Source organism: Gopherus flavomarginatus, chromosome 2 (genome assembly GCF_025201925.1).
Source record: "Gopherus flavomarginatus isolate rGopFla2 chromosome 2, rGopFla2.mat.asm, whole genome shotgun sequence".
NCBI lineage: Eukaryota > Metazoa > Chordata > Testudines > Testudinidae > Gopherus > Gopherus flavomarginatus.
Window position 1 is genome coordinate 302,890,742 of NC_066618.1, and position 25,341 is coordinate 302,916,082.

At 46.8% G+C, this 25,341-nt stretch overlaps 1 protein-coding gene across 3 annotated transcripts in view; it reads right to left on the reverse strand.

Annotated features, from left to right (window-relative positions):
• Positions 1 to 15: 15 nt before the first annotated feature.
• The window catches only part of IQANK1 (IQ motif and ankyrin repeat containing 1), a 184,822-nt gene continuing 159,496 nt past the window's right edge, over positions 16 to 25,341 (reverse strand). For all 3 annotated transcript variants that reach the window (XM_050939360.1, XM_050939359.1, XM_050939358.1), the window contains one exon: positions 16 to 2,452. In XM_050939360.1, the coding sequence (XP_050795317.1) occupies positions 2,278 to 2,452 (175 nt within the window). In that variant the 3' untranslated portion in view covers positions 16 to 2,277. The remainder of the gene's footprint in view (positions 2,453 to 25,341) is intronic.

Here is a 25,341-nt window from a genome sequence, read left to right on the forward strand (position 1 = left end):
CCTCTCTCTATTCACTGCTTCTACTTTCAAATCTAGAGAAAGCCAAGTCTTCAGCATCTCTGCCTCAACGTCCATCACATCTGCCCTGCTATGGTCTCTCCCATCTTGAGACTTCTTTCAGAGATTTCATGGCTAGTCAGCAAACGGCCCCAAACTAATTCCCAGAGTATATTTTTTAGAAAAACATCCAGTCTTGATTTAAAAATTGCCCAAGATGGAGTGGTCACCAAAACAACTGGGTAAATTGTTCCAGTCATTAATTATGCTCATTATTAGGAAATTACGCCTTATTGCCAGTCTGAATTTGTCTAGCTTCAATGTCCACCCATTAGATCATGTTATACCATTCTCTGCCAGACTGAAGAGCCCATTATTGAATACTTGTTCCCCATGTACATATTTTGACCAAATGACATTATCTTTTAACTGTTCTTTGTTAAACTACATAGATTGAGCTCCTTGTGTCTCTTATACTCCTTGAACTCCTTTCTGTCCCCCATCACACATCAAGTTGTGCATGTCACCTGCCAATGTAATCATGTTTCACTCTCTCACACGCACTCTAGAGGGCAGGCTCTCATAGATGCGGAACCCAGGCTTTTGTGAAGCAACCTGCACAGCAGGGCATCTAGTGGCTACCACAAAAGAATCCTAGCAGTGGTAGGGCCCAGATGGCCCATAACGCAGCCTTTCCCTACCCTGGGGTGATGCAGTGTAAGAACAATCCCACCAACTGCCCCCTCAGTAAGTATGTTCACATTTGCTTCAGGTGGATACCTGTCATCTTGACGTCAGCATGGCCACTTTTCAGCAGGGGACATGCTGCAGCTACAGTCACTGCAAGACAGTTACCTGCTGGGTGCTAGAAGAACTAGGTTCAAGGAAGAAAACTTGAGCAAGCAGCGATGACTAAGTGTATATGAAAAACAAACAAACCACCATTTCAATGGTTAATCTTCCACTATCCATGCCATGGTGCCACAAATCCACCCTGACGCTCGCCACTTGACCTATGGGCATTTGGCCTGCATCACATTGGGGACAGTCGGCCTGCCTTTACCCTTCACCCCTGGGCCTATTGGTGTTGCTAACAGGGCCTAGCGCACACAAGTCTTTAATAAACAGTGCATTGACCTGTGCCTGGCTGCACCCAGTGTCACTATCAGGGACTTGGTGTCTGCATCTTGGTTGCCCTTAGCCATGCTCAGGTCCTTTATCAAAAGTCTGGCTGTTAAGAACTGCAGTTTGGCTGTGGCAGCTGCCATGTAGCCAAGGCTTCAGATGTGTCCGGCACTTGCTGTAGGCAGCAGATTTAATTGGCATTGTTAAAAGGCCCAAAGCTGTCAAGGCCTCGTTTATATGAGGGCAGCTAAATCACGGCTAGCACCTGAGGGCCGGTAGAGTGCATGTTCTGTGGTAGGATGGCTTTGCTCACTGAAGGCAGGAAGTGGGATATGAGGTTGAGCACAGTTGAGCCGAACCAGCAGCCAACCTGGCACAGATCTGATACTGACTGGCCTTTTACAGGCCCAAAATAGAGATGACTGCACCAAGTCCTATTACTGATATAAAAAGGCTCCTCAGTTTCATAGCCTTGTCTGAGCATGGGCTGAGGGTGTTTCATGGACGGATGCAGCCAGCCTGTCCCCATTACACTATGCTGGCAGGAGAACAACAGTCTCAGTGGGGCTAATGGAAATAGCACCAAGTTGCAGCCTCCTTCAGTTGCACTAAAGCGGTAGTAGAAAAGAAAGAAAAAACAACAGGCTACACCAAGTCCGGCCGGGAGGGGCAGGATCATAAACAGAAAGGGAGATGATTGCAGGCATCAGGCAGAGGCACTTTTCTTTCCTATTTCCTGCCTGCTGCTGAGGTATCACAGTGCAAAGGGCAGGGACTGCAAGAAACAGCTTCATCGTCCTACTCGCTGCCTGAAAGACAATGACCATCTCACCGAAGGTGAGTCACTGTCTGGGGAGACAAGCTGAGCCTGCAAAGGAGGCCTTCAGTCACAAATGTATGGCCTTGCCCATAGTGCTGCTGAACAGAATTGCATCCTGCAGTCTTAGCTATTGGCAGGGTGAGTTCAGCTGAGCTATTTGGCACCTTCCCATCTGCCCTATTATGATCCCTGCACTTTGTGGCCTTCCCTTCAGAAACGCAGAAAGCTGACCCCCAGCGCTGCCCATGATTGGTTACAAAACACAAGCCTTGTAATACAATTTCACTTTAATGAGACACCAGCTGCTACCCCACTTGCTGCCTGTTGCCCCATACCTACAGGCTGCACTTGACCAGAACAACCCAAATTGGAAGGAGAATTTGGAGCAATTCCTCAGGGGGCTGGTGACGTTTGATGATAACAAATAATTTAAAGTTTCCAAGTCTAGTTGCTTGAAATTCAGTCGGTGAATACTCTGGTCCATCTGTTGCCCTGACTAAGGACAGGTGCCTGTAAGAGGAAGGAGACACGCAGTTGAACAGCAGAGTTTATAGACGTGCTGTTACTGGGCTCATGTGGCCACACTGACTTCTGCTTCTAAAAAGCCACAGGTGGTATTGCATGGACACTGGCTCGAGGCAACACAATTCCCCTGGGCAGGGCCAGCAACCTCAGAATACTCAAACAAAGGCACCAAAGTTGCATCTGTGCAAAGCGACCATCTCTGCCTTGATGATTGACACTAACAATGGTGGAAGGAGAGGGCCGTGAGATGGCGGCTGAAACCATGAAGAGCTATGAGTTACATAGGGGCGAAGTGTAGAAGGTGCCGTAAAGACACCTGAAAGATCTCAATGGTGTGCAAAAGGGGAAGCCCCGAAAGACTACTGAGAGTGGTACTGTATCAGAAGAGGGTGGTGGTGACTCAGTACTTCTGGGGATCTGGCTCTCACTCCTTTCCCTCACCTTGCTGGGCTTTGGTGAGTCTGTCCTTCTCTCACATAATCACTCCCAGTCCTGTCTCATGGTTCCTCTGATGCCCTTCAGGCCTTTCTGTGGCCCTCACCCTGCATAACCTTATTGCCTTTCATGGTTTCAGGTACCATCTCACCTTCCTGCTCCCTGGTCCCAGACTTAGGCCCTGCTGTAACTCAAGTAACAGTGAACTGCAAATCTGGGTCTCCCACATCCCAGCTAATCACTTAGCTATTGTTTATAAACACGCCCACCCACTCCTCCCCTTCCCTAGCTGGCTTTTGTGGGGGACTTAGGCATGCTCTGAGCGGCCTGCCAGTTCAGGGCTCTTCGGCATGATAAGTCAGTGGCTGCAGCGTTTGAAACTGCTGCCAGTTTAGGTGTGACCTCACGTGCTGAGCATCTGTGTGATGTCAGGACTTAGGTGCGTAGGGGACTTCACTGGCAGACCCTTCGGTGTCTACAGGGTTATGTGTCAACTGAGCTGTGGTTCTGTGATGGCAGTGGTGCCTACATTATGGACTAAAGACACAGCTGCCAAAGTCCTTTTATAAATCTAGCCCTTTGGGACTGCACCTCTCTCCAGCACATATAAGAAACAGTTCTAATGTGTTCACAGGGCTTGGCCACACCTTCTAGCTACAGGGCCCATTCACTGCCTTCAGCAATGCAGAGAACATGGACATGCTGCAGTCACACCTTTGCCACTGGAACCCCAGCTTTTATCACGGCAACAACAACAAACATCATGGCCTCCTGCTCCGTCGCCCCCTCAGTGCACTGAGATTTCTGTGGCCCAGTCACAGAATGCTTTGACTCTGTTTGTTCCTGCTCCCTTTCATGGAGGTTTTAAACCAACTGGAACAAAACAAAGGCCAAGAGATGATAGATCTACAAGGCCTCTTGGGACCAGTCTCATAGGGGCCAGTGCTGCTTTGGAAGAAAGAAAAACATTTGTTACAGAGGGAGGTCTCTGCACGCCCTGACTTTGCTCCAAAGCTATTCAACATCTTAGGAGCATAAGTGGATGCAAGCAACAAGCCATGCTCAAGAATGCATGGAACAAACAGAGGAGCGAAAGAGAGCCATGCAAAGGACTCAAGGGTGCAGACCAAGTAACCACCAGGGAAGCAGGTTTTCTCTCTCCTCAACCATCAAGGTTCTCTGGTAACCATCCCCAGTCAGCGGGATAAGGCTTCAAGGAGGGGGCGTACCACATAAAGGTAGATAAAAAGCAGGAATTTTTTTTCAAAAACCAATTTTAAAATAAAATAAAAAAATTAATTATTGTAAGTTCTTTTAAAAACTAAACCTCTTCAAATTTAAATTTGAGACTATCTGTGTTAATGCCTGAACTTGTTATACCCATTACATAAATAAAAATAAATATGCTGAAACAACAAACTTTTTCACATACAGCTTCAGGGAAGATGAACTTTCTACATGTTGCCGGGGTGGAATCAAGAATCCTGCAGTGTGCACCCTTGGACTGATCTAGCACGCACTCACACCTCTCTGCCTCTCCTCCCATCCTGGAGAGTTCCAGAGGCATAAAAGACAGCGTAGTCCAAACCGGTAGTTCTCAACCAGCGTCAGCAGCCTCCCGGGGATCTGTGAGTTGGTTTCAGGGGGCCACAGGGCCCCATGTCTCCAGCCTGGCACCCTAAGCCCCAGCACCTCTATGGGGCTGAAACCAGGAGCAGAGCCACGGAGCGGCCCAAGCCCCAGTATGCCCCCCCTGGGTTAAAACCCCTAGCCCCAGTGCCCCTCCACGGGGCTGAAGCCCAGCACCCTGAGCCACAGTGCTTCCCACACGGCTGAAGCTGGGAGTGGTCCCCAGACACCTAAAGCCTCGAGCCCCAGTGTCCCTGTGGGGCTGAAGTCCCAAGCTCCACCCCGCCCAAAGCCCCAGCGCCCCATGTGGCTAAAGCCCTGAGGGCCCCCCCCTCCACACACACACAATGCTGCAAAGAAACTCTGAGCTGAGCCCTGCCCCTGCTCGGAGCCCCCAACTGAAGCCCCGAGCCCCTCCCTGCCTGGTGGCTGAAGTCCAGAACCCTGCCACAGCTGACGCCCCAAGCCCTGCAGAGCTAACCCCCCCCCCCCGCAATACATCTGGTGGCGGAAGCCAGAGTCTCAAGCCGCACGCACGCACACACACACACACACACACAGAGCCCTGGAGTTTTTATAGTACTGTATGTTGTGGCCAGGGCGGGGGGCGGGGGGGGTGGGTCTCAGAAAGAGAACAGTTGAGAAATCTTGGTCCAAACCACTCTTCAGTTCCTTTGACCACTGAAGTTGAGTGCGTTCTGAGCACACCCAGTGTTTTCCATGCTTCCCGTCTTTGGGAGCAAATGTTGTTAGCGTGAGACTGTTGGGGTTCTATAAGGTGCATAAGAGGAGAGGTTTGGCTGGACCTGGGCAGGAAAAGGGCTGCCCCTCTGTCCTACCGATCAGGGCGGCTTCTCAGTCCAGTTGACTAAGGTCCAGTAGCCAACTTATGGGGGGGAATTCTGAGTCAAGGGACCCCCTCCAGATTTCTGCTTGGCCTGCCGGGAGTGGGGAGAGGGGCTCTGGCCTCCCGCCTGCTGTGCCTGCCTCCAGGCACGCTTGGCCCTCTTCCTGGCAGCCAGGCCTGTTTGGGGAGTGGAGCGGGTGAGACCAGCCATTGTTGTGTGGCCACTGTGGATCAATGCTCTGTGCAGTGAGGCGGCTGCCTGAGAGAGCCCATTTGGGGAGGTGGCGGTGGTGCCGGGCCACTCCCCGCCCAGGCTGGTTGCTGGCACAGGGCGAGCGAGACAGAAGCCATTTCCCCCTGGCACATTTCCAGTTCACTCGATCCCGGTCTCTGGCAGCTAGACCTGGGGGAGGAGGGACGCCACCTCCCCAAATGGGCTTTCTCAGTCAGCCATCGTGCCACACAGAGCAGCGAGCTGGAGCACTCAACTTCAGTCAGCTCCCCACCTGCCAGAGACAGGGGCTGAACATGCCGGGGGGGAGGTGCACTGGGAGAAAGACAACAAAAGAAACAAAAAACCCAGGTAACTCTGGTGGGGTGGGGAAAGTATGGCAGCCTTGGGCTCGGCACAAGGCGCGGAGTTGCTGGGGATGCAGATGGGGTGGTCACGTATCCTGCTCTTTAGATTGTGCCCCTGTGCACCCCCGTCCCCCATCATATCGGGAGGCACAAGTCATCAATGGTTGGCACTGGGCAAGCTCAGCATCAACTTAAAGGATTGTCCCACAGATACTGGAGGGCTGACTCAGTTCCCAGACATTGGGAGAGGCTCTTCAGCCCTAGTTGATTAAATCTGGCAACCTGTAAAGCCAGCATCCACTCACCATCAAGATCCTTGGGTCTGGCTAGGTTGATCTAACACGTGTGGCTATGTGCCAAGCACAAATGTGGATTCAGAGCCTCAAACATCTGACTGATCCATATGTGGGCATGGCCAGGGCCTCATAGAAGAGAATTTTATTAAACTATTGCTGGGTTCTGCGCTACCAACCTCCAATTTTAATTAACGTCCAGTTCTAAGCCAGGACCATGACCTTTTTTAGGTTCTATTCTGGATTAGTGCCACTGTGAAATACAGAGCAATACAGAGCATCAGTGCTAATGATCCTTTGATGCCAGGGTCTTCCTAAGTTGTCTCAGTGTCTATGATCTCGTACTGGCTTTTGTAACCCCTTAACCCCTGTATGGAAAAGCATCTTGGGCCTTCCATTTCATTTGGTTCCGAGGAGGGCTTGGAACCAAATGAGAGGGTTACTCACCTTGTGCAGTAACTGAGGTTCTTCAAGATGTGTAAAAGCAGCAAAGAATCCTGTGGCACCTTATAGACTAACAGACCTTTTGGAGCATGAGCTTTCGTGGGTGACGAAGTGGGTATTCACCCATGAAAAGCTCATGCTCCAAAACGTCTGTTAGGTGCCACAGGATTCTTTACTGCTTTTACAGATCCAGACTAACACAGCTACCCCTCTGATTCGAGATGTGTGTCGCAGTGGGTGCGCCACTTCACTTCAGGTGATGGCGCGTCCCAGCACCGTTGATCAGAGATTTTCAGTACCAGTGCCTGATCGGGCCATGCTGGCTCGCGGTGCCATTGGAGTCGCTTCAGCTCGTGCATGGTCCGACCCTCTCGGTTTCTTCTCTACCGTAGAGACCTCATGTCCAACTCCAAAGTAGAGGGGAAGAGCAGGGACACACATGTTGAACCTCAGTTATGGCACAAGGTGAGTAACCCTCTCTTCTTCGAGTGATGGCCCTCTGGGTGCTCCACTTCAGATGACTGAAGAGCAGTCCCTAGTATGGTGTGTAGGGGCGGGGGGGGGGGGGCTTTGGAGTTATGTGCATAGTTGCAGCAGAAAGGACAGTAAGGCCTAATATGGCATCTGCCCTGGAGTCCTGTGTAATGGCATAGTGCTTGACAAAAGTATGTTCTGATGCCCATGTGGCAGTTTTGCAAATATTCAGAAGGGTACATTATGCAGGAATGCCACAGGTGTTGACATGGCTCAAATAGAGTGGGACCTGACCCCAGCAGGGCTTGACAGCATGATTGGATACAGTCTGATATCCACGTGGAAAGTCGTTGCATGGATATCGCATCACCCTTGGAGTGTTCAGTTTTTGAAAAGAACAGTCTTGGTGATTTACGCAAGGGCAGCTCCAGGCCCCAGCATGCCAAGTGCATGCTTGGAGCAGCAAGCTGCGGGGGGGCGCGCTGCCATTGCTGCGAGGGCGGCAGGCAGGCTGCCTTCGGCGGCTTGCCTGCGGAGGGTCCGCTGGTCCTGTGGCTTCGGCGGACCGAAGGCAGCCTGCCTGCCATGCTTGGGTGGCAAAATGCCTAGAGCCGCCCCTGGATTTACAAAAAGGTTTAGTCCTGTCTAAGTAGAAGGCTATGTCCCTCCCAACAGCAAGAGCATGTAATGAAGCCTCCTATTGGGTTTAGGGTAGAATGTAGGGAGATGGAAAAGCTGGTTGGTGTGGAGGGTGGACGTCACTTTCGGAAGGAATTTAGGGTGAGGTCATAGTGTGACTTTATCCTTAAAAAAAATCTCATGGTGGGTGTACTGGCCATCAGTGCACTTATCTCGCTCACCCTTCTAGATGATGTGATGGCAATGAGGAATGCTACCTTCATTGACATGTAGTAAGGAGCAGATAGCTAGGGGTTTGAAGGAGGGGGGTCTCATCAATCCCTTGAGGACTAAGTTCAGATCCCACATGGGGATGGGAGGGTGCACTTCAGAGTAAAGGCTCTGGAGTCCCACAAGGACATGTTTTGTAGTTGGATGTGTAAACGTTGAGAATCCGTCGATTTTTGTCATGGAAGGTGTTAATTGCGGCGAGATGTACTTTTATAAAGCTTAAAGATAACTGTCAAATATAAAGGGAAGGGAACCAACCTTTATGTATGCAGTACCATAAATCCCTCCTGGCCTGAGGTACAGAATCACTTACCTGTAAGGGGTTTATCATAAACATACAGCTAAGGGTAGCATAAAATCCCTCTTTACCCTATAAAGGGTTAATTCCTCTTTTACCTGTAAAGGGTTAAGAAGCTCAGCTAACCTGGGTGGCACCTGACTAAAGGACCAATAAGGGGAGAAGATACTTTCAAATCTGTGGGGGAAGTTTTTTTTTTGGTCTGTGTTTCCTGGCGTCAACAAGAAACCAGGGGCAGGGAAATACATCTCCCTAAGCCATATCTGAACTAAGCATCTACTATTGCAGAAATAGTTAGTAACAAGTAATCTAACACATTTCTTTCTTTTGTTCTAGCTTGTGAATTTTCCCTGTGCTAAGTGGGAGGTTTATCCTTGTTTTTGTAACTTTAAAATTTTGCCTAGAGGGGAAATCCTCTGTGTTTTTGAGTTTTTTGTTATTCTGTAAAGTACTTACCATCTTGATTTTACAGAGGTGATTCTTTTATCTTTTCTTTAATTAAAATTCTTTTAAGAACCTGATTGATTTTTCATTGTTCTTAAGATCCAAGGGTTTGAATCTGTGTTCACCTGTACAAATTGGTGAGGATATTATTCTCAAGCCTCCCCAGGAAAGGGGGTGTAGGGGCTTGGGGGGATGTTTGGGAAAGGTAGGGCTCCATGTGGCCCTCCCTGAATGTTTGTTTTAAATCACTTGGTGGTGGCAGCGATACTAAGGCAAGGAAGGAATTTGTGCCTTGGGGAAGTTTTTAACCTAAGCTGGTAAAAATAAGCTTAGGGGATCTTTCATGCGAGTTCCCACTTCTGTACCCCAGCGTTCAAGGAATGCTGACAGGGTTAATCAGTTCAATTAAACTAGTTAGCTCCTGACCAGAAGGACCAATGGGGAAAGATGATACTTCCAACTCTGGGATGGTGGGGAGGGAAGTTCTCTTTGTGCTCTCTTTGTTGGTTCCTTCTTGGGACAAAGAGAGAGACCAAACAGGTAACCCAGCTCCTAAAAAGATCCTGAACTAATACATCTAACAACTACAAAAATTGTAAGTAATAGCAAGGAAATGCGTTAGATTATCTTTTGTTTTAGCTTGTGAATTTTCCCTATGCTAAGAAGGAGGTTTATTCCTGTTTTTGTAACTTGGAAGTTGAGCCTAGCAGGGACTCCTCTGTGTTTTAAATCTTTTTATTAACCCTGTAAAGTTATCTTCCATCCTGATTTTACAGGTGTGATGCTTTTATTTTTTTTCTTTATAATAAAGTGATGGGGGGAGGGATAGCTCAGTGGTTTGAGAATTGGCCCTTCTTCTTAACTTTTTTTTTTTAAATAAAATTCTTCTTGTAAGAATCTGATTGGTTTTCAGTGTCCTAAAAACCAGGGATTTGGTCTGTGCTCACTTTGTTAACCTATTGGTTGGTATAATATTCTCAAGGCCCACGCCCCCCCGCCACCCCGGCAAGCGAGTGAAGGGGCTTGGGGGGATACTGTGGGGGGGGGAAGGGGCTCTAAGTGACCCCTCCCTGAATGTTTGTTTAAATCACTTCGTGGTGGCAGCAGTATCGTCCAAGGACAAGGAAAAGAATTTGTACCTTGGGGAAGTTTTTAACCTAAGCTGGTAAAAATAAGCTTAGGGGGTCTTTCATGTGGGTCCCCACATCTGTACCCCAGAGTTCAGAGTGGGGAGGGAACCCCAACATGGTGGCAGCACGGTAGGATCATTTTGAACCAGAAGCACAGACCTCAGGATATTAAAAGGACACTTTTTTTCCTTTGGGCTTGAAAACCAGGGAGGTTTTTTTTAAAAAGACACTTTTTTTTTTAAGCTGAGAGCAGCTGGAGGTTTTTTTCTCTGCCTGAGGGCAGAGTAGTTAAGTTCCTGGAAGGGAATTCACAAGCTGTTTTTTTCTTGTTTTGTTTTTTGTTTTCATTCTAACTCTCAGGTTAGGCTAGGCTAAGCACAGGAAGGCTAGGATGACAGAAAGTGAGGTCCAAAAGAAACTAGAATTAGTCAGACTGGAAGTTGATGAAAGACAGAACATGAAAGACAAATGGCCTTAAAGCGCTTGGAGTTGGACACAGAGGAGAGGAAGGAGGCAAACCACTTGGAGACAGAGGCAGCCAGGGAGTAGGCTGCCCATAAAAGAGCCCTGGAGCTAAAAGAGAAATACAGGCCCAGATTTTGGCCCAGAAGCATGAACTGGCTGTTATGGAGTTGAAAAGACAGAACCCTTCAGTGGCTGGCTCCACTTTCCCAAAAATCCACAAATGGGAGCAACTATGTCCATAGTATGATGAATTCAGTGATATCGCTGAATATTTCATCACCGTTGAGAGACTGTGCACCCTCCATGCAATTTCTGAAGATCACAAGATGACAATATTGGTAGCAAAATTGAATGGAAGAGCTCTGGACATATTTAACAAGATGCCTATTGAGGATGTTTCTAACTATGGTAAATTTAAGGATTTGGTTTTGAAACAATTTCAAATTACTCTTTAAACTTACAGAGTAAAATTTAGAGCCCTTAAGAAAGGGGCTGCACTAAGTAATGTGGCTTATGGAAACCAGATGAAGGCTCTGTTAGATAAAATGGTCAAAGAAAAGGGTGTAACTAGCTTTGAAGGAATGTGTGATTTCGTTGCACAGGAGCAGTTCCTGACTGTGACCACTGATGATATAAAACAGGATTTATGGGATAAGAAAATTGACTCAGCAGAAAGTCTTGCTTCTTATTCTGATCAATACAAGCAGTCCCAGACCATCAGAGAGGCGGGGCAAATCGGAACAAAGCAGGTGGAGGTAGCAGAGAGAAACAACCCTGGTTGCAGTTTGGGTAGCAAGCAGAAGAGACACCACAAGACCACACCATACCACCAGGGGCAGCCCAAGGCCCCACCTGCACCCTAAGGAAAACTCCAGACACCTTATCGTCCCACCACACCATTCTCCAGCAACCCACCTCTCCCCAGTGTCCAGTCAGCAGGCCAATGTTTTAAATGTAACGAGCTAGGGCATGTTAAGGCCAACTGCCCCAAGAACCCCAACAGATTACAGTGCATTGCACTGGGGTCACACCAAAGGTCCTCAGGCCCAGATGACTCCCAGATACCCTCAGAGCGAAGGGAAACTGAGTGTGGGCGGGCAGAAGGTTATCGCATGGAGGGACAGTGGAGCACAGGTGTCAGCTATCCACCAATCCTTAGTGGACCCCAAATTCATCAACCCAGAGGCCCAAGTGATGATTCAACCCTTCAAGTCAAATTCTTTTGACTTGCCTACAGCCAAGTTGCCTGTCCAGTACAAGGGCTAGTCAGGAATGTGGACTTTTGCAGTCTATGATGATTATCCCATTCCCATGCTGCTGGGGAAAGACTTGGCCAACCATGTGACGTTAGCCAAGAGGGTGGGAATGGTCACCTGCAGCCAGGGTAAACAAGCCTTCGCACCTATCCCTGTTCCTGAGCTTTCTACAAGGGCCCCGTCTGTGTTACCAGAGCCTCAGACTGAGGTGGTGGAAGTGGACCCCATGCCAACATATGCGACAGCAGTAGTGGATCCAGTCACAGAGACCCAGCTAGAATCAGTCCTGGAATTGGAACTGGCGGAACAACCAACACCAAAACCATTGCCAGCACTTGAAACCCCATAGAATATCAGGGTTGGAAGGGACCTCAGGAGGTCATCTAATCCAACCCCCTGCTCAAAGCAGGACCAATCCCCAGGCAGTTTTCGCTTCCCTAAATGGCTCCCTCAAGGATTAAACTCACAACCTTGGGTTTAGCAGGCCAATGCTCAAACCACTGAACTATCCCTCCCCTGCATCTTCAATGCCAATGCCAGAGGGCACCACCAAGCCTGCCTTGGCAGCAGCAGATAAACCTATACAAGAGCCTGAAATACAACATAGTGCACCAGCAGAGAGCGGATCACAGTCAACAGAAACAGCCCCATCATCTACATCACTTCCAGAGGGACCAAAGCCAAGTCGACAATCCGGTGAGGAACTGATGTCTCCAGCATCAAGGGAACAGTTCCAGGCCAAGCAGGAAGCAGATGAAAGCCTCCAGGGAGCTTGGAGAGCAGCACGGAGCAACCCGCCGCCTCTCAGGTCTTCTAATCGATCTTGGTTTGTTGTAGAAAGAGGACTTTTATACAAGGAAACTCTTTCTGGTGGGCACCAGGAAGACTGGCATCCTCAAATACAGTTGGTAGTTCCAACTAAGTACCAGGTAAAGCTGTTGAGCTTAGCCCACTATCATCCTAGGGGCCATGCTGGGGTGTGTTAGGATATAGATATTCAGGCCTGTCTGTAAAGGCCTATACTTTAAGAATGTAGGTGTATTCTTATCACTTAGCTAGTTACAGAGGTATAAAAGAAAGAATCAAAATCACTGTCTGTGTAATGGCGTTCTCTTACTGTGACAGGCTAAGGCCTTCAGTTAAGATGTAGTTAGGCAGCCATAAGCTGGGAAGTGTATGGTCACATCCTCACATTCCAAACTAGTCACATTAAAATAAGGTGCTATTGGGCTATTAGAAATACAATCCTGTCCTGATATTCCTATCACTTCCAAAAAAAAAAAAAAAAGAGATAAGCCTAGAAGATGTAAAAGGAAACTTAGTTTGATAGCATCCAGTCTGGCAAGAACTCACTTATCAATAGACACAGCTGGAGAACCCTTATGTCTGTATAGATGTAGTTGTGAAATCCTCACTTCTGTATTGTTTTGTATGTTTATTTGCATGGTCTCTGTCAGGTTCTGTAATTGTTTCTGTCTACTGTATAATTAATTTTGTTGGGTATAAACCAATTAAGGTGGTGGGGTATAATTAAATAACCATGTTACAATATGTTAGGATTGGTTAGTTAAATTTCAGTAAAATGATTGGTTAAGGAATAGCTAAGCAAAACTCAGGTTTTGCAATATAGTCTGAAGTCAATCAGGAAGTGGGGGGTGGGAATGGGAACAGGCACTGCGGATGGGGGAATTGGGATCATGTTTTGCTAAAGGGGGGATGGGGACAGGAACAGGGACACAGGCAAGGCTCTGTGGTATCAGAGCTGGGAAGGGGGACACTAAGGAAGGAAACTGGAATCATGCTTGCTGGAAGTTCACCCCAATGAACATCGAATTGTTTGTGCCTTTGGACTTCGGGTATTGTTGCTCTCTGTTCATGCGAGAAGGACCAGGGAAGTGAGAGGGTGAAGGAACAAGCCCCCTAACAGGGTGAACAGGACCAAAGACTATTTGAAGAAGTCCTTCCACCGGGAGGGAATGGGCAAGGATGTTTCTACTTATGTCCCGTCTTGTAAGGTGTACCAAAGAGTGGGAAAACCCCAAGACCAGGGCAAAGCCCCTCTCCAGCCACTCCCCATAATTGAGGTTCCATTTCAGCGAGTAGCTGTGGATATTCTAGGTCCATGTGGCCCCTCCCTGAATATCTGTTTAAATCACTTCGTGGTGGCAGCAATACTGTCCAAGGACAAGGAAAGAAATTTTGCCTTGGGGAAGTTTTTAACCTAAGCTGATGGAATATAAGCTTAGGGGTCTTTCATGTGGGTCCCCACAACTGTACCCCAGAGTTCAGAGTGGGGAAGGAACCCTGCCAATAACTCTGAGTTCTTTAGCTTTACAAGGTAGTCTAGCACCATTGGAACGGGTATAGTCAGGGAGTAAGTTGTTTATGTAGGCACCTTGTGGAAAAACGTTTCCACTTCTGTAGGTAAGTATTGCACGTGGAATCACGTCTGCTGTTCAATAACATGTGTTTGACCTGCTCCCAAGAGCAGATTTATCATGAAACAAATTGTGCAGTGGCATGGGGCCCCCAACAGAGGGGCCCCCAAAATGGAGGACAAATATCTGACAGCCTGCCCCTGAGTCCCAGCCGGTGGCACAGCAGAGCTTGCCGGGGCTGGTGGCCCCACACTTCTCCCAGAAGCGTCTGGCTGTTGGCATGTTTCTGCATGTCCCTGGCAGGAAGGGAAGGTTGCTCCATGCACTGCCCCCACCTCAGGCAGCACATGGAGACCCGCTGCCCCCCTCCCTGTAAAGGGTGCGCAGAGACATGTCAGCAGGAGGGCTAAGGCAGCTCCATGCCCGCTCTGCCTCCCTTCCTCCATGCCACTTTGCTCCAGGAAGCGGTCGGCATGTCCCTGTGGCACCCGGGGAGTATGTGTCTCCGTGCACTGCCCCCACCTTGAGTACTGATTCTGCAGCTCCCATTGGCCATGATCTGCAGCCAATGGGAGCTGTGGGGGCGGTGCCTGCAGGCGGTGGTGCCCAGAGAGCCCCTGCCCTCCCCGCCTAGGAGCTGCTGCCGGAGGGGGGGGTGTGCTGGTTGCTTTGGGAGCTGCACTGCCAAGGTAAGCGTCACCCCCCCGTCCTGCTCCCACGCCCCAGCCCCCTGCCCCAGCCCAGAGCTTGCACCCCACACCCAAACTCCCTCCCAGAGCCCTCAACCCCTCCTCCCACACCCCAAGCCCCAGCCAGAGCGTGCACCCAGCACCCAAACTTCCTTGCAGAGCCCGCCACCCGCACTTCCTCCTGCAACCCAACCGCCTGCCCCAATCAAGGTACCTCACTTCATTGTCATTTACTTCCCCTTATTTATAATATAGGGGGAGGATGAAGGAAAAAAATAATGAAAAACAGGGGGGAGATAAGAGAGAATGCTCTTTTTCTTGGCTGAGTCCCAGGGTGTGTGTGTGAAAATGAAGCTGTGCATAGGGCCCCACTAACTCTAAATCCACCACTGCCTGCTCCGAACAGGTTAACTCGTGTAATTGGAACCATGGAGGAGCCATGCTTTCAGATGGAGCTTCACCAGTTATGGATGGAGGATCTGACTGTCAGCCTGTGAGAGGAGGTCTGTCCTCATTGGAAGAGTTCATGGAGGATGACTTGACATATGCAGCAGCTAAGGGTCCCAGACCTGTCTGGGCCATGCTAGGGTAATGAAGATGTTCTTGGCTTTGTCATCCCTGGTCTTGCATAGCGGGCATTTGTGGTTCTGTGCTGTGGCAAATAAGTTGATAGATGGGAACCCCCATTGCTAGAATATCTGTTGCAAGACCATAGGGTTCAGTTCCTATTTGTTCGCCTGTGAAAACTATTTACTTAGTGTGTTGGTAACGGTGGTTAGTCTCATGGCTTCAATGCTTAGGCAGTGGGATCAGCCACTCCCTCCCTCCTTCCCCCCCTCCCCCGCACCTTGTCCGTTGATGTAGAACATGCATGCAACATTGTCTGTCATCACTTGAATTGATGGGTTTCTTATGAGTGGTAAGAAGTGAAGACAGGTGTAACTTACTGCTCTGAGTTCTAGCAAATTTATGTGAAGGCGTGCTTCCAATGTCGTCCACCTGCCTTGTGTCATGTGGTAGTCAAGGTGTGCCCCTCAGCCCAGTAGGGAAGCATCTGTTGTGATCATGATTGAAGGAGGTCTGTGGTGAAAGGGAACACCTACGCAGATGTTCTCCGGTCTTTTCCACCATTGTAGGGTGTAGCAGGGTGGATCCCTGCTCCTGCCCTGAAGGGGTTAAAAGCAGCCCTGGGAAGGGGCTGTGGCTGGAGAAAGCAGCCTTTACACTGGGCTGATTGGGGAAGTGGCTGCAGCTGGGGCCACGCCCCAAACTGAGCAACTGGTCCTCATAAGAAGGCCAGGGGTGCGAGAAGCAGACAGTCTCTCTCTGGCTGTAGAGGGAGAAGGGCTTGGCTGCAGGGAGCTAAACCAGGTACCTTGAGTGGAGCAGGGCTGGGGAAAGGCAGAGGAGCTGGGGAGTTCCTGCCTGGAAAGCCTCAGGCTGCCACCTAGCATTAGGCCAAGAGGTACTGGAGGTTGCAGGGAGCAACCCAGGGGTAGGCAAAGACAGCAGGTCCAAACCTCTTTGCCTATGAGTGGCTGATACTGCAGTCTGCCCCAGTGAACAGGGGCTAGGTGGAGACTGGGCAGTAGCCTATACTGAGGCAAAGTGGAGACAGAGGGTGGGGGGTCCCCTGGGAAGGGGAAACCCTCAGAGAAAAAGGTGACTGCTTGGGGGCAGCACTCCATGTAAAAGGGCACCGGGTCCAGGGAGGGACACGCGGGCCAGCAGAGGACAGGTGGATTGCTGGCCTGCAGAGGGCGCTCTGGGCTGGGACCGAGCTAATTCCCAAAGTCATCAGCAGGAGGCGCCACGGGAGTGAGTCCACTTGTCTACATATGGATACTAAAACTTTGATCACTGGTGTTACCATAATGTTGAGGCTGTGTTTGGTGGCTTTGTATATTGAACGCTACCAGCCCTGAAGACACTGCATGTGTAATCTGGCGTGCCTTGATTCGTGGACAGATGGAGATGGTGTCTGAGATGTTTGATGGCTAGGAATCTGGCATGAGGTAGAGAGGCTCTGTCTTGAATTGAGTCCAGGTGTGCCCCAATTAATTCCAGTTGTTGTGTGGGTGTCAATGTGGATTTCTGAAAGTTTATTTGCAACCCCAGTCTTTGGAAGAGGTTGATGGTCAGTCATGTGATTGTTTATGTCTGTGTGTATGAGTGTCCTTTGATAAGGCAATCATCTAGGTATGGAAAAAATATGATTCCTTGTTTGTGCAGGTGGGCTGAGACTACTGCAAGGATTTTGGAGAACACCCTCAGTACAGTGGACAGTCCAAATAGGAGGATGCTGTATTGGAAGTGGTTGTGTTCCACTGTGAATTGGAGGAATTGGCTTTGAGTTGGATGTATTGAGATGTGGAAATATGTATCTTGTAGGTTGAGGGCTCAAAACTGGTCCCTCTGTTCCAGCGCTGGGATTATTGTGCCTAAGGTGACCATCTTGAATCTTTGGGAGCATACAGATTTGTTGAGGTTTTTGTAGGTCTAGTATTGGTCACCATCCACCACTTTTCTTCTGGGTCAGGAAATAGTGGGAATAAAAATCTTTCCCTCTGTATTGTGTTGGTACTGGTTCCACGGCACCTAGCTGTAGTAGATAATCTACTTCCTGTCTGAGAAGGTGCTCGTGTGAAGTGTCCCTGCAGAGGTAGGGGGCCAAGAAGTAAAAGGGATGAACTTTTACTGAACTATTTTTAAGACCCAATGGTCTTGTGTAATATGCTCTCAAGCTTGGTAAGAATGCTGTAGAGAGTGACCAAATAGGCAGGTAGGTGCTGATGTTAAGGGGAGGTCGTTCAGACCCTCGACCAAGCGTTCAAAACTGTGGTTTGTTTCCTGATGGCTGGAACGCTGCTTGTTCTGGTTGTGTCTGGCGTTGTCAAGATGGTCTATTTTTGTGTCTGGCCACCTTGTAAAGTCTGAATTGAGGATCCCTGTTTCTTCCAATTACTGTCCAAAGAAGTAACTTTTCTTTCTTCTTCAAATGCTTGTCCCTATGTGTATTACACTTCAGGTGATGCCTCAGCAGTGATCTAACTATGGTGGTGGTTTCTTGGGGTTCTAAGAACAGATTGAATAACTGCCCTACCAAAAGAAGTATTTGACCTAGAAGCCTCCACCAGTGTATACCATCTTCTTAAAGTCTATATAGAGTCCCACATAATGGCCTTACAGAGTTCAACTATGAGAACATTCTTTCGAGAGGCTATTGAGGATGCTTGGGCCCTTGTCAAATGAGCTCTAACACTGGTTCATGGATCAAGTTTGGAGAACTCATAACGCAAGATAGATAAAACGATTCAAAATCCATTTTGACAGTCTTTGGATAGAATCAGAGAACCTTTCATTTTCTCAGCGAATGAAACTTAAGTCTCAGGGAGGATCTACATGGTTTTGTTCTCTGGAGGTAAAGGACTAAAGCTCTCCAAACATCTAAAGTTTATAACCTGGCCTCATCCCTATTAGTCTGAGGATTCAGACAATCTGGGTAAAAGGATAATCTGATTTAGATGGAATTCAGACACAATCTTGGATATGAGTTTAGGGTGTGGCCTGAGGGAGACGTTGTCTTGGAGAAAAACTATACAAGGATGGTCAATCATAAGAGCTCTTAACCCTCCCACTTTTATTGCTGATATTGTTGCTACAAGAAAGAGAATATTAACTGATAGAGGAAGGAAAGGACATGAAGCCAGTGGTTTGAAGGCTGATGCTGTAAGATCTGTTAATAGTATAGGAAGGTCCAATGCTGGTGTACGTTCTACAACAAGTGGAAATACCCTTAGAAATATAGATGTAGTAGAGTGGGAAAATACTGAAGAATGACTCTACATGGGTGGAAGGCACTAATGATCACCAAGAGTACCCTGAGAAAACAGAGTGAGCGACCAGAGTTCTTCAGTGACAGTATGTAGCCCAAAATGTCAGGTAGTTGATACTGTAATGGTAGAAGTTCATGATGGTCACACCAAGAAACAAATCTTTTCCACTTTAAAACTGTACATTTTCCTTATGGATCCTTTCTACTGATTATCAGGATAAAATGCTCTTTGCAGATACAAACTAAGATAAGTTAGATGTATTCAGGTTGGCATGGCCTGATGAAATTCACCCTAGAGTACTTAAGGAACTAGCTGAAGCAATCTCTGAATCATTAGCAATTATCTTTGATAACTCATACAGGATGGGTGAGGTCCCAGAGGACTGAAGAAGGCAAACATAGTGCCTATCTTTAAAAAGAGAGGACTGAGGGAATTATAAATCAGTCAGCCTAACTTCAAGGCAATAGATGATAAGTAATAGCCATCAAAGATTCATCAAGAATAAAGCATAGAATCATAGATTTGTAGGACTGAAAGGGACCTTGAGAGGTCGTCTAGTCCAGTCCCCGACACTCATGGCAGGACTAAGTATTATCTAGACCATCCCTGACAGGTGTTTGTCTAACCTGCTCTTAATCTCCAAAGACGGAGATTCCATAACCTCCCTAGGGAATTTATTTCAGTGCTTAACCACCCTGACAGTTAGGAAGTTTTTCTTAATGTCCAACCTAAACTGTCCTTGCTGCAATTTAAGCCCATTGCTTCTTGTCCTACCCTCAGAAGTTGAGGAGAACAATTTTTCTCCCTCCTTGTAACAACCTTTTATGTACTTAAACTGTTATGTCCCCTCTGAGTCTTCTCTTCTCCAGTCTTAACAAACCCAGTTTTTTCAATCTTTCCTCATAGGTCATGTTTTCTAGACCTTTAATCATTTTTGTTGCTCTTCTCTGGCCTTTCTCAAATTTGTCCACATCTTTCCTAAAACGTAGTGCCCAGAACTGGACACAATACTCCAATTGAGGCCTAATCAGCACGGAGCAGAAGAATTACTTCTCGTGTCTAGCTTACAACACTCCTGCTAAAATATGCCAAGCCAACCTAATTTTCTTCTTTGATAGGGTTTCTGACCTAGTGGATAGGGCAGGAAGCAGTAGATCTGATATGTCTTGATTTTAATGAGGCTTTTGACACTGTCTCACATGACTAGATGACCCCTTGAGATTCCTTCAAGCCCCACATTCCTCTGACTCTATGATTCTACATTCTTTCTAGTTCTGACATCCTTCAATCAAAAAACCAAACAGTCAGGTGGAGGGAGGACAGATTGGGATGATGAGTCCCTCCCTCATTCTGAGACGGAACGTCTGGCATCAGAGGTCAAGTGAACAAATGAAGACGTTCTGTCTCAGTCACATAAGGGCTACTAGGATAACTAGTGCTTTGTCCTGTTCGATTTTTTGTAATACTTTGGGAAGTAATGGGATCAGTGCATAGGCATACACCATTTTGTGACAAAGGGATCAGGAGTGCATCTGCCAGAGAACCTGGACTCTGACCTTCTCTGGAACAAAATATCCAACACTTTTGGAAGACAAAGTGACCCACTGACTTCTGAATCTCTCACTCATGTTCTGGTGAGAAGTGTCTGCTAAAATTGTCTGCTAATACATTGTGAATACCTGACAAGTATATCTGCTGACAGGTTGATGCAGTGCTGTATGCACCTATTCCATAATCGTAATGCTTTTGAACACAAGAGACAACCTAATTCCCCAGTGTTTATGAAAAATACTGTAGTCATATTCTCTGTCATTACCCAAATGAAGTTATTTTGAATCATCAGTAAGAAGTGCATTCTGCTCTGAGCTCCAGAAAATTGATGTATAAGAGTGCCTCCTTTGGAATCCACACTTGCCCTTAACTAAATGATGGTCTAGATGGGCTCCTTAACCCACAAGAGATGCATCTGTCACTGTAGTTCTTTTCAGAAGGAGGGGAATAAAACAAACGGTATACAAAGTGCATCTGGGTTTTTCCACCAGTTGAGAGAGAAACGAACCTTTTGTGGAAGTGTTAAAGTTATATATAGACTGTGTTTGCTAGAGGTGTATGCTGTCCTGAACTAAACTAGTATGCAACATCACAAAAGTGCATGAAGCCATGTGGCTCAGCAGACTGCGAGAGAACCTTAATGTTGTTCATGAAATCATCTGAAGTTGAGTGATAAAGATGGATATAGTTTGAAATCTGCCATCAGCTAAGCACACTCTGGCTGTCCAGGAATCCAGTCTCACAGCAATAAACTCTATATATTGTGTTAGGAGATAACACAGGCTTTTCTTTTCTTACCTTTAAACCAAGAGACATGAAAAGTTGGAGAAATGTTTGAAACAAGCTTTTAACTTTCTGATCAAACTTTCCCTTTGAGCTGGTTGTCTAGCTAAGTAAAGACTGCTATCCCTCATTGACACAGGAACATCACCACCACCACTTTAATAAAAACCCTCAGTGCGGTCGACAGTCAAAAGGTAACACTCAGTATAGTGATTTAGACTGACAACCACTCTCAAATCTCTTGTGTGCAGGATTAATTTCAATGTGAAAATATGCATCCTAGTGCTTGACAGCTACAATCAGTCTCCTGGATCTATCGACAGCATTATGGAGGCTCAGGTGACTATCCTGAATCTCAGATGATGAAAGGAATTGTTTAAGATCTAAGAAAACCCTCCAACTTCCTTTCTTCTTGGGTCTGAGGATTATCTGAAGTAAAAGGATTTCTCTCTGTTATATCAGAAAAATTATCATTCTTAGTTGAAGGAGAGAATCCCTCTCCTGGGTGAGAAGGCTCTCGTGAGGGGTCTGTCAAAAGGAACAGCGAGAGTGGCAGAAGGTAGCAGTTATGTGGAACTGGATTGCATAACCATACGATGATTTCCAACACACATTTGCCTGTTGTTATTGCAGCCCATGTTCTGCGTTAGGGAAAAAGGTTATTCCCAAAAGGAATCTGGGAGGAAGAGAGAGCTATATCCAGGTGAATGTCTGATTTTCATCTCCCAGCAATCCCATCAAAAGGGATGCTTGCAGCTGGACACCATTTGCAAAAAGAAGTTGGTAGCAGCAGACAGTATTCTCTTCTGCAGTCTCTGATACATCCTTAGAGGTGGTGTTGGTCTCTGGGGGTAAAAAGGGGCTTGTTCTCTGCTCTGGTTAAAACTGAGATTTAGTGTATTTTCTCTTTGTTGCAGCAGTGTAAATGCTTAAAGACCGGAAAGTGCGGTGGGATTCTGATAATGTGAAGAAACTCATTTTATCTTTTCACCCAAAAGATATGGTCTGTGAAATGGAAGGTTCTCCACTGTGGCTTGAACTTTCCCTGGAATATCTGAAGTTTGAAGCCACCATGACCGATGCATCACTACAGAAGTCGCTGTAAAGCACAAAGTGATATCTGCTGCATCTAAGGCAGCCTGCAATGAAGATCTTGATCTCAAGTGACACTGTTTTTAAAGACTGAAATTGCTTCATGTTCCTGCAGCAATTTGTCAATAAATTTAGTGATGTTGTTATAGTTAAGAAAATCATAGACTTAGCTTTTTTTCATCAGAGATCAAGATGCTTTGAGTCTTTTTCAAATGAGGTAATTTTGGGAGGGGTGCTGCTTGGTTCTCTAATTAGTGATAAAAATGACTAGTGAGATTGGCTCTGGATGGGCATACAGATATTCAGCTCCCTTAGTGAGAATATAGTATATCTCAGTCTTTGTTGCTGTGGGAGGAGGAGTAGCAGGAGTTTGCCATACAGTTTTTTACAGGCTTCAAAAAGGCATCATTAATCAGGAGAGTGATTGGGTCTGCAGGTGTGTAGTATGTCTAGCAACGTATGAAAGCTTGTTACCCTGTCAAAGAAGGCTATCAGGTTGGTTGGACATGATTTGTTCTTGACAAATCCATGCTGACTGTTACTTATCACCTTATTATCTTCTAGATGTTTGCAAATTGATTACTTAATTATTTGCTCCATTATATTTCTGGGTACAGAAGTTAAGCTGACTGATCTGTAATTCCCTGGGTTGCCCCTATTTCCCTTTTTATAGATTGGCACTATATTTATTTGCCCTTTTCCAGTCATCTAGAATCTCTCCCAACTTTCATGACTTTTAAAAAATAATTGCTAATGGCTCAGATATCTCCTCAGTCAGCTCCTTGAGTATTCTAGGATGGTAATAAATCTCAACAGGAATCCTGAGGCTCTGCTTCTGAGTCTCTCTTCCCCCTCCTCTGATAGGGCACCTGAGAAGGATGTTCCCTCTCTGGTCCCCAAGGAGCCCAATATGAACACTGTAGGGCATTGTATGGATAAGGAGAAGGGCCCCAGGAGGAAGAGTAGCAGGATATAGAATCATAGAACCATAAGGTTAAAAGAGACTGCAAGGGTCATCTAGTCCAGTGGTTCTCAATGGTACTCAGCGGTCTTCTAGGGGGTACATCAACTCACCTAGATATCTGCCTAGTTTTACAACAGGCTACATAAAAAGCAGCAGCATAGTCATTACAAACTAAAATTTCATACAATTACTTGTTGTTTTTGCTCTATATCAAGGGTCGGCAACCTTTCAGAAATGGTGTGCCGAGTCTTCATTTATTCACTCTAATTTAAGGTTTCGTGTGCCAGTAATACATTTTAATGTTTTTAGGTCTCTTTCTATAAGTCTGTAATATATAACTAAACTATTGTTGAATGTAAAGTAAATAAGGTTATTAAAATGTTTAAGAAGCTTCATTTAAAATTAAATTAAAATGCAGAGCCCCTCGGACCGGTGGCCAGGACCCGGGCAGTGTGAGTGCCACTGAAAATCAGCTCGCTTGCCGCCTTCGGCACCCATGCCATAGGTTGCCTACCCGTGTTCTATATACCATAAACTGAACTGTAAGTACAATATTTATATTACAATTGATTTATTTTATAATTATATGGCAAAAATGAGAAAGTAAGCAATTTTTCAGTAATAGTGTGTCACACTTTTGTATGTTTATGTTTGATTTTGTAAGCAAGTAGTTTTTAAGAGAGGTGAAAGTTGGGGTACGTAAGGCATATCAGACTCATGAAAGGGGTACAGTAGCCTGGAAAGGTTGAGAATCTCTGATCTAGTTTAAACTGCCCTCCCCCACCCCGCACCGCCACGATGCAGGATTTGTTGTGTCTGAGACAGATGACTATCCAGCCTCTTTTTGAAAATCTCCAGTGAAGGAGCTTCCACGACTTCCCTAGGCAGTTTGTTCCATTGTTCTACTGTTCCTACAGGCAGGAAGTTTTTCTTGAGGTTTAATCTAAATTTGCTATGCTGTAGTTTGAACCCATTGCCTCTTATCCTGCCCTCTGCACCAAGAGAACAATTTTTTTCCGTCATTTTTATAACAGCCTTTCAAGTACAGTATTTGAAGACCACTATCATATCCCTCCTCAGTCTTCTCTTTTCTAAACTAAACATACTGTGACAAAGTTCCTCCTCTACCTTGGTGGGTCCTGCACTTATTGGCAGATTTGCTCACCTCAGTGATCTCCCCCACAGTCTGGATCAACTCCTCCTGTGTCTGATCAGGAATTGGGAGGTTTGGGGGGAACCCGGGCCCGCCCTCTACTCCGGGTTCCAGCCCAGGGCCCTATGGATTTGCAGCTGTCTATAGTGCCTCTTGTAACAGCTGTGTGACAGCTACACCTCCCTGGGCTACTTCCCCAAGGCCTCCTCCGAACACCTTCTTTATCCTTATCACAGGACCTTCCTCCTGGTGTCTGATAACATTTGTACTCCTTAGTCCTCCAGCAGCACACCCTCTCAGTATCAGCTCCTTGTGTCTCTTGCTCTCAGCTCCTCACACACACTTCCTCTCCTCTGGCTCCTCCCCATCTGACTGGAGAGAGCTCCTTTTTAAACCCAGGTGCCCTGATTAGCCTGCCTTGATTGGCTGCAGGTGTTCTAATCAGCCTGTCTGCTTAATTGGTTCTAGCAAGTTCCTGACTACTCTAGTGCAGCCCCTCCTCTGGTCACTCAGTGAACAGAAAACTACTCACCCAGTGACCAGTATATTTGCCCTCTCCCAGACTCCTGCACCCCACTGGCCTGGGTCTGTCACAAAACCCAGTTCCTTTAGACTTTGCTCTTATGCCTTGAATTCCATCCCTCTGATCATCTTTGTCACTCACCTCTGGATCCTTTCCATTTTCTCTACATCTTATCTATATAGTTGTGACCAAAACTGGAGACAGAACTTCAGCTGAGGTCTAACCAGAGCCAAGTAGAACATTACAATCACCTCCTGTGACTTGTATGCTATGCCTTTGTTAATGCAACCCAAAATTACATTTGTATTTATTTTTTGCAGCAGCATTGCATTGCTGACTCATGTTTGTTTAGATTTACGGGACATAATGCTGCCCACTTATTACAATGTCAACTGAAAGTGAGAACAGATGTTCACATGGCACTTTTGTAGCCAGCATTACGAAGTACTTATGTGCCAGATATGTTAAACATTCATATGCCCCTTCATGCTTTGGCCACCATTCCAGAGGATATGCTTCCATGCTGATGATGCTCATTTAAAAAAAAATTCATTAATTAAATTTGTGACTGAACTCCTTGGGGGAGAACTGTATGTCTCCTGCTCTGTGTTTTACCTGCATTCTGCCATATATTTCTTGTTATAGAAGTCTTGGATGATGACCCAGCATGTTGTTCATTTTAAGAACACTTTCACTGCAGAT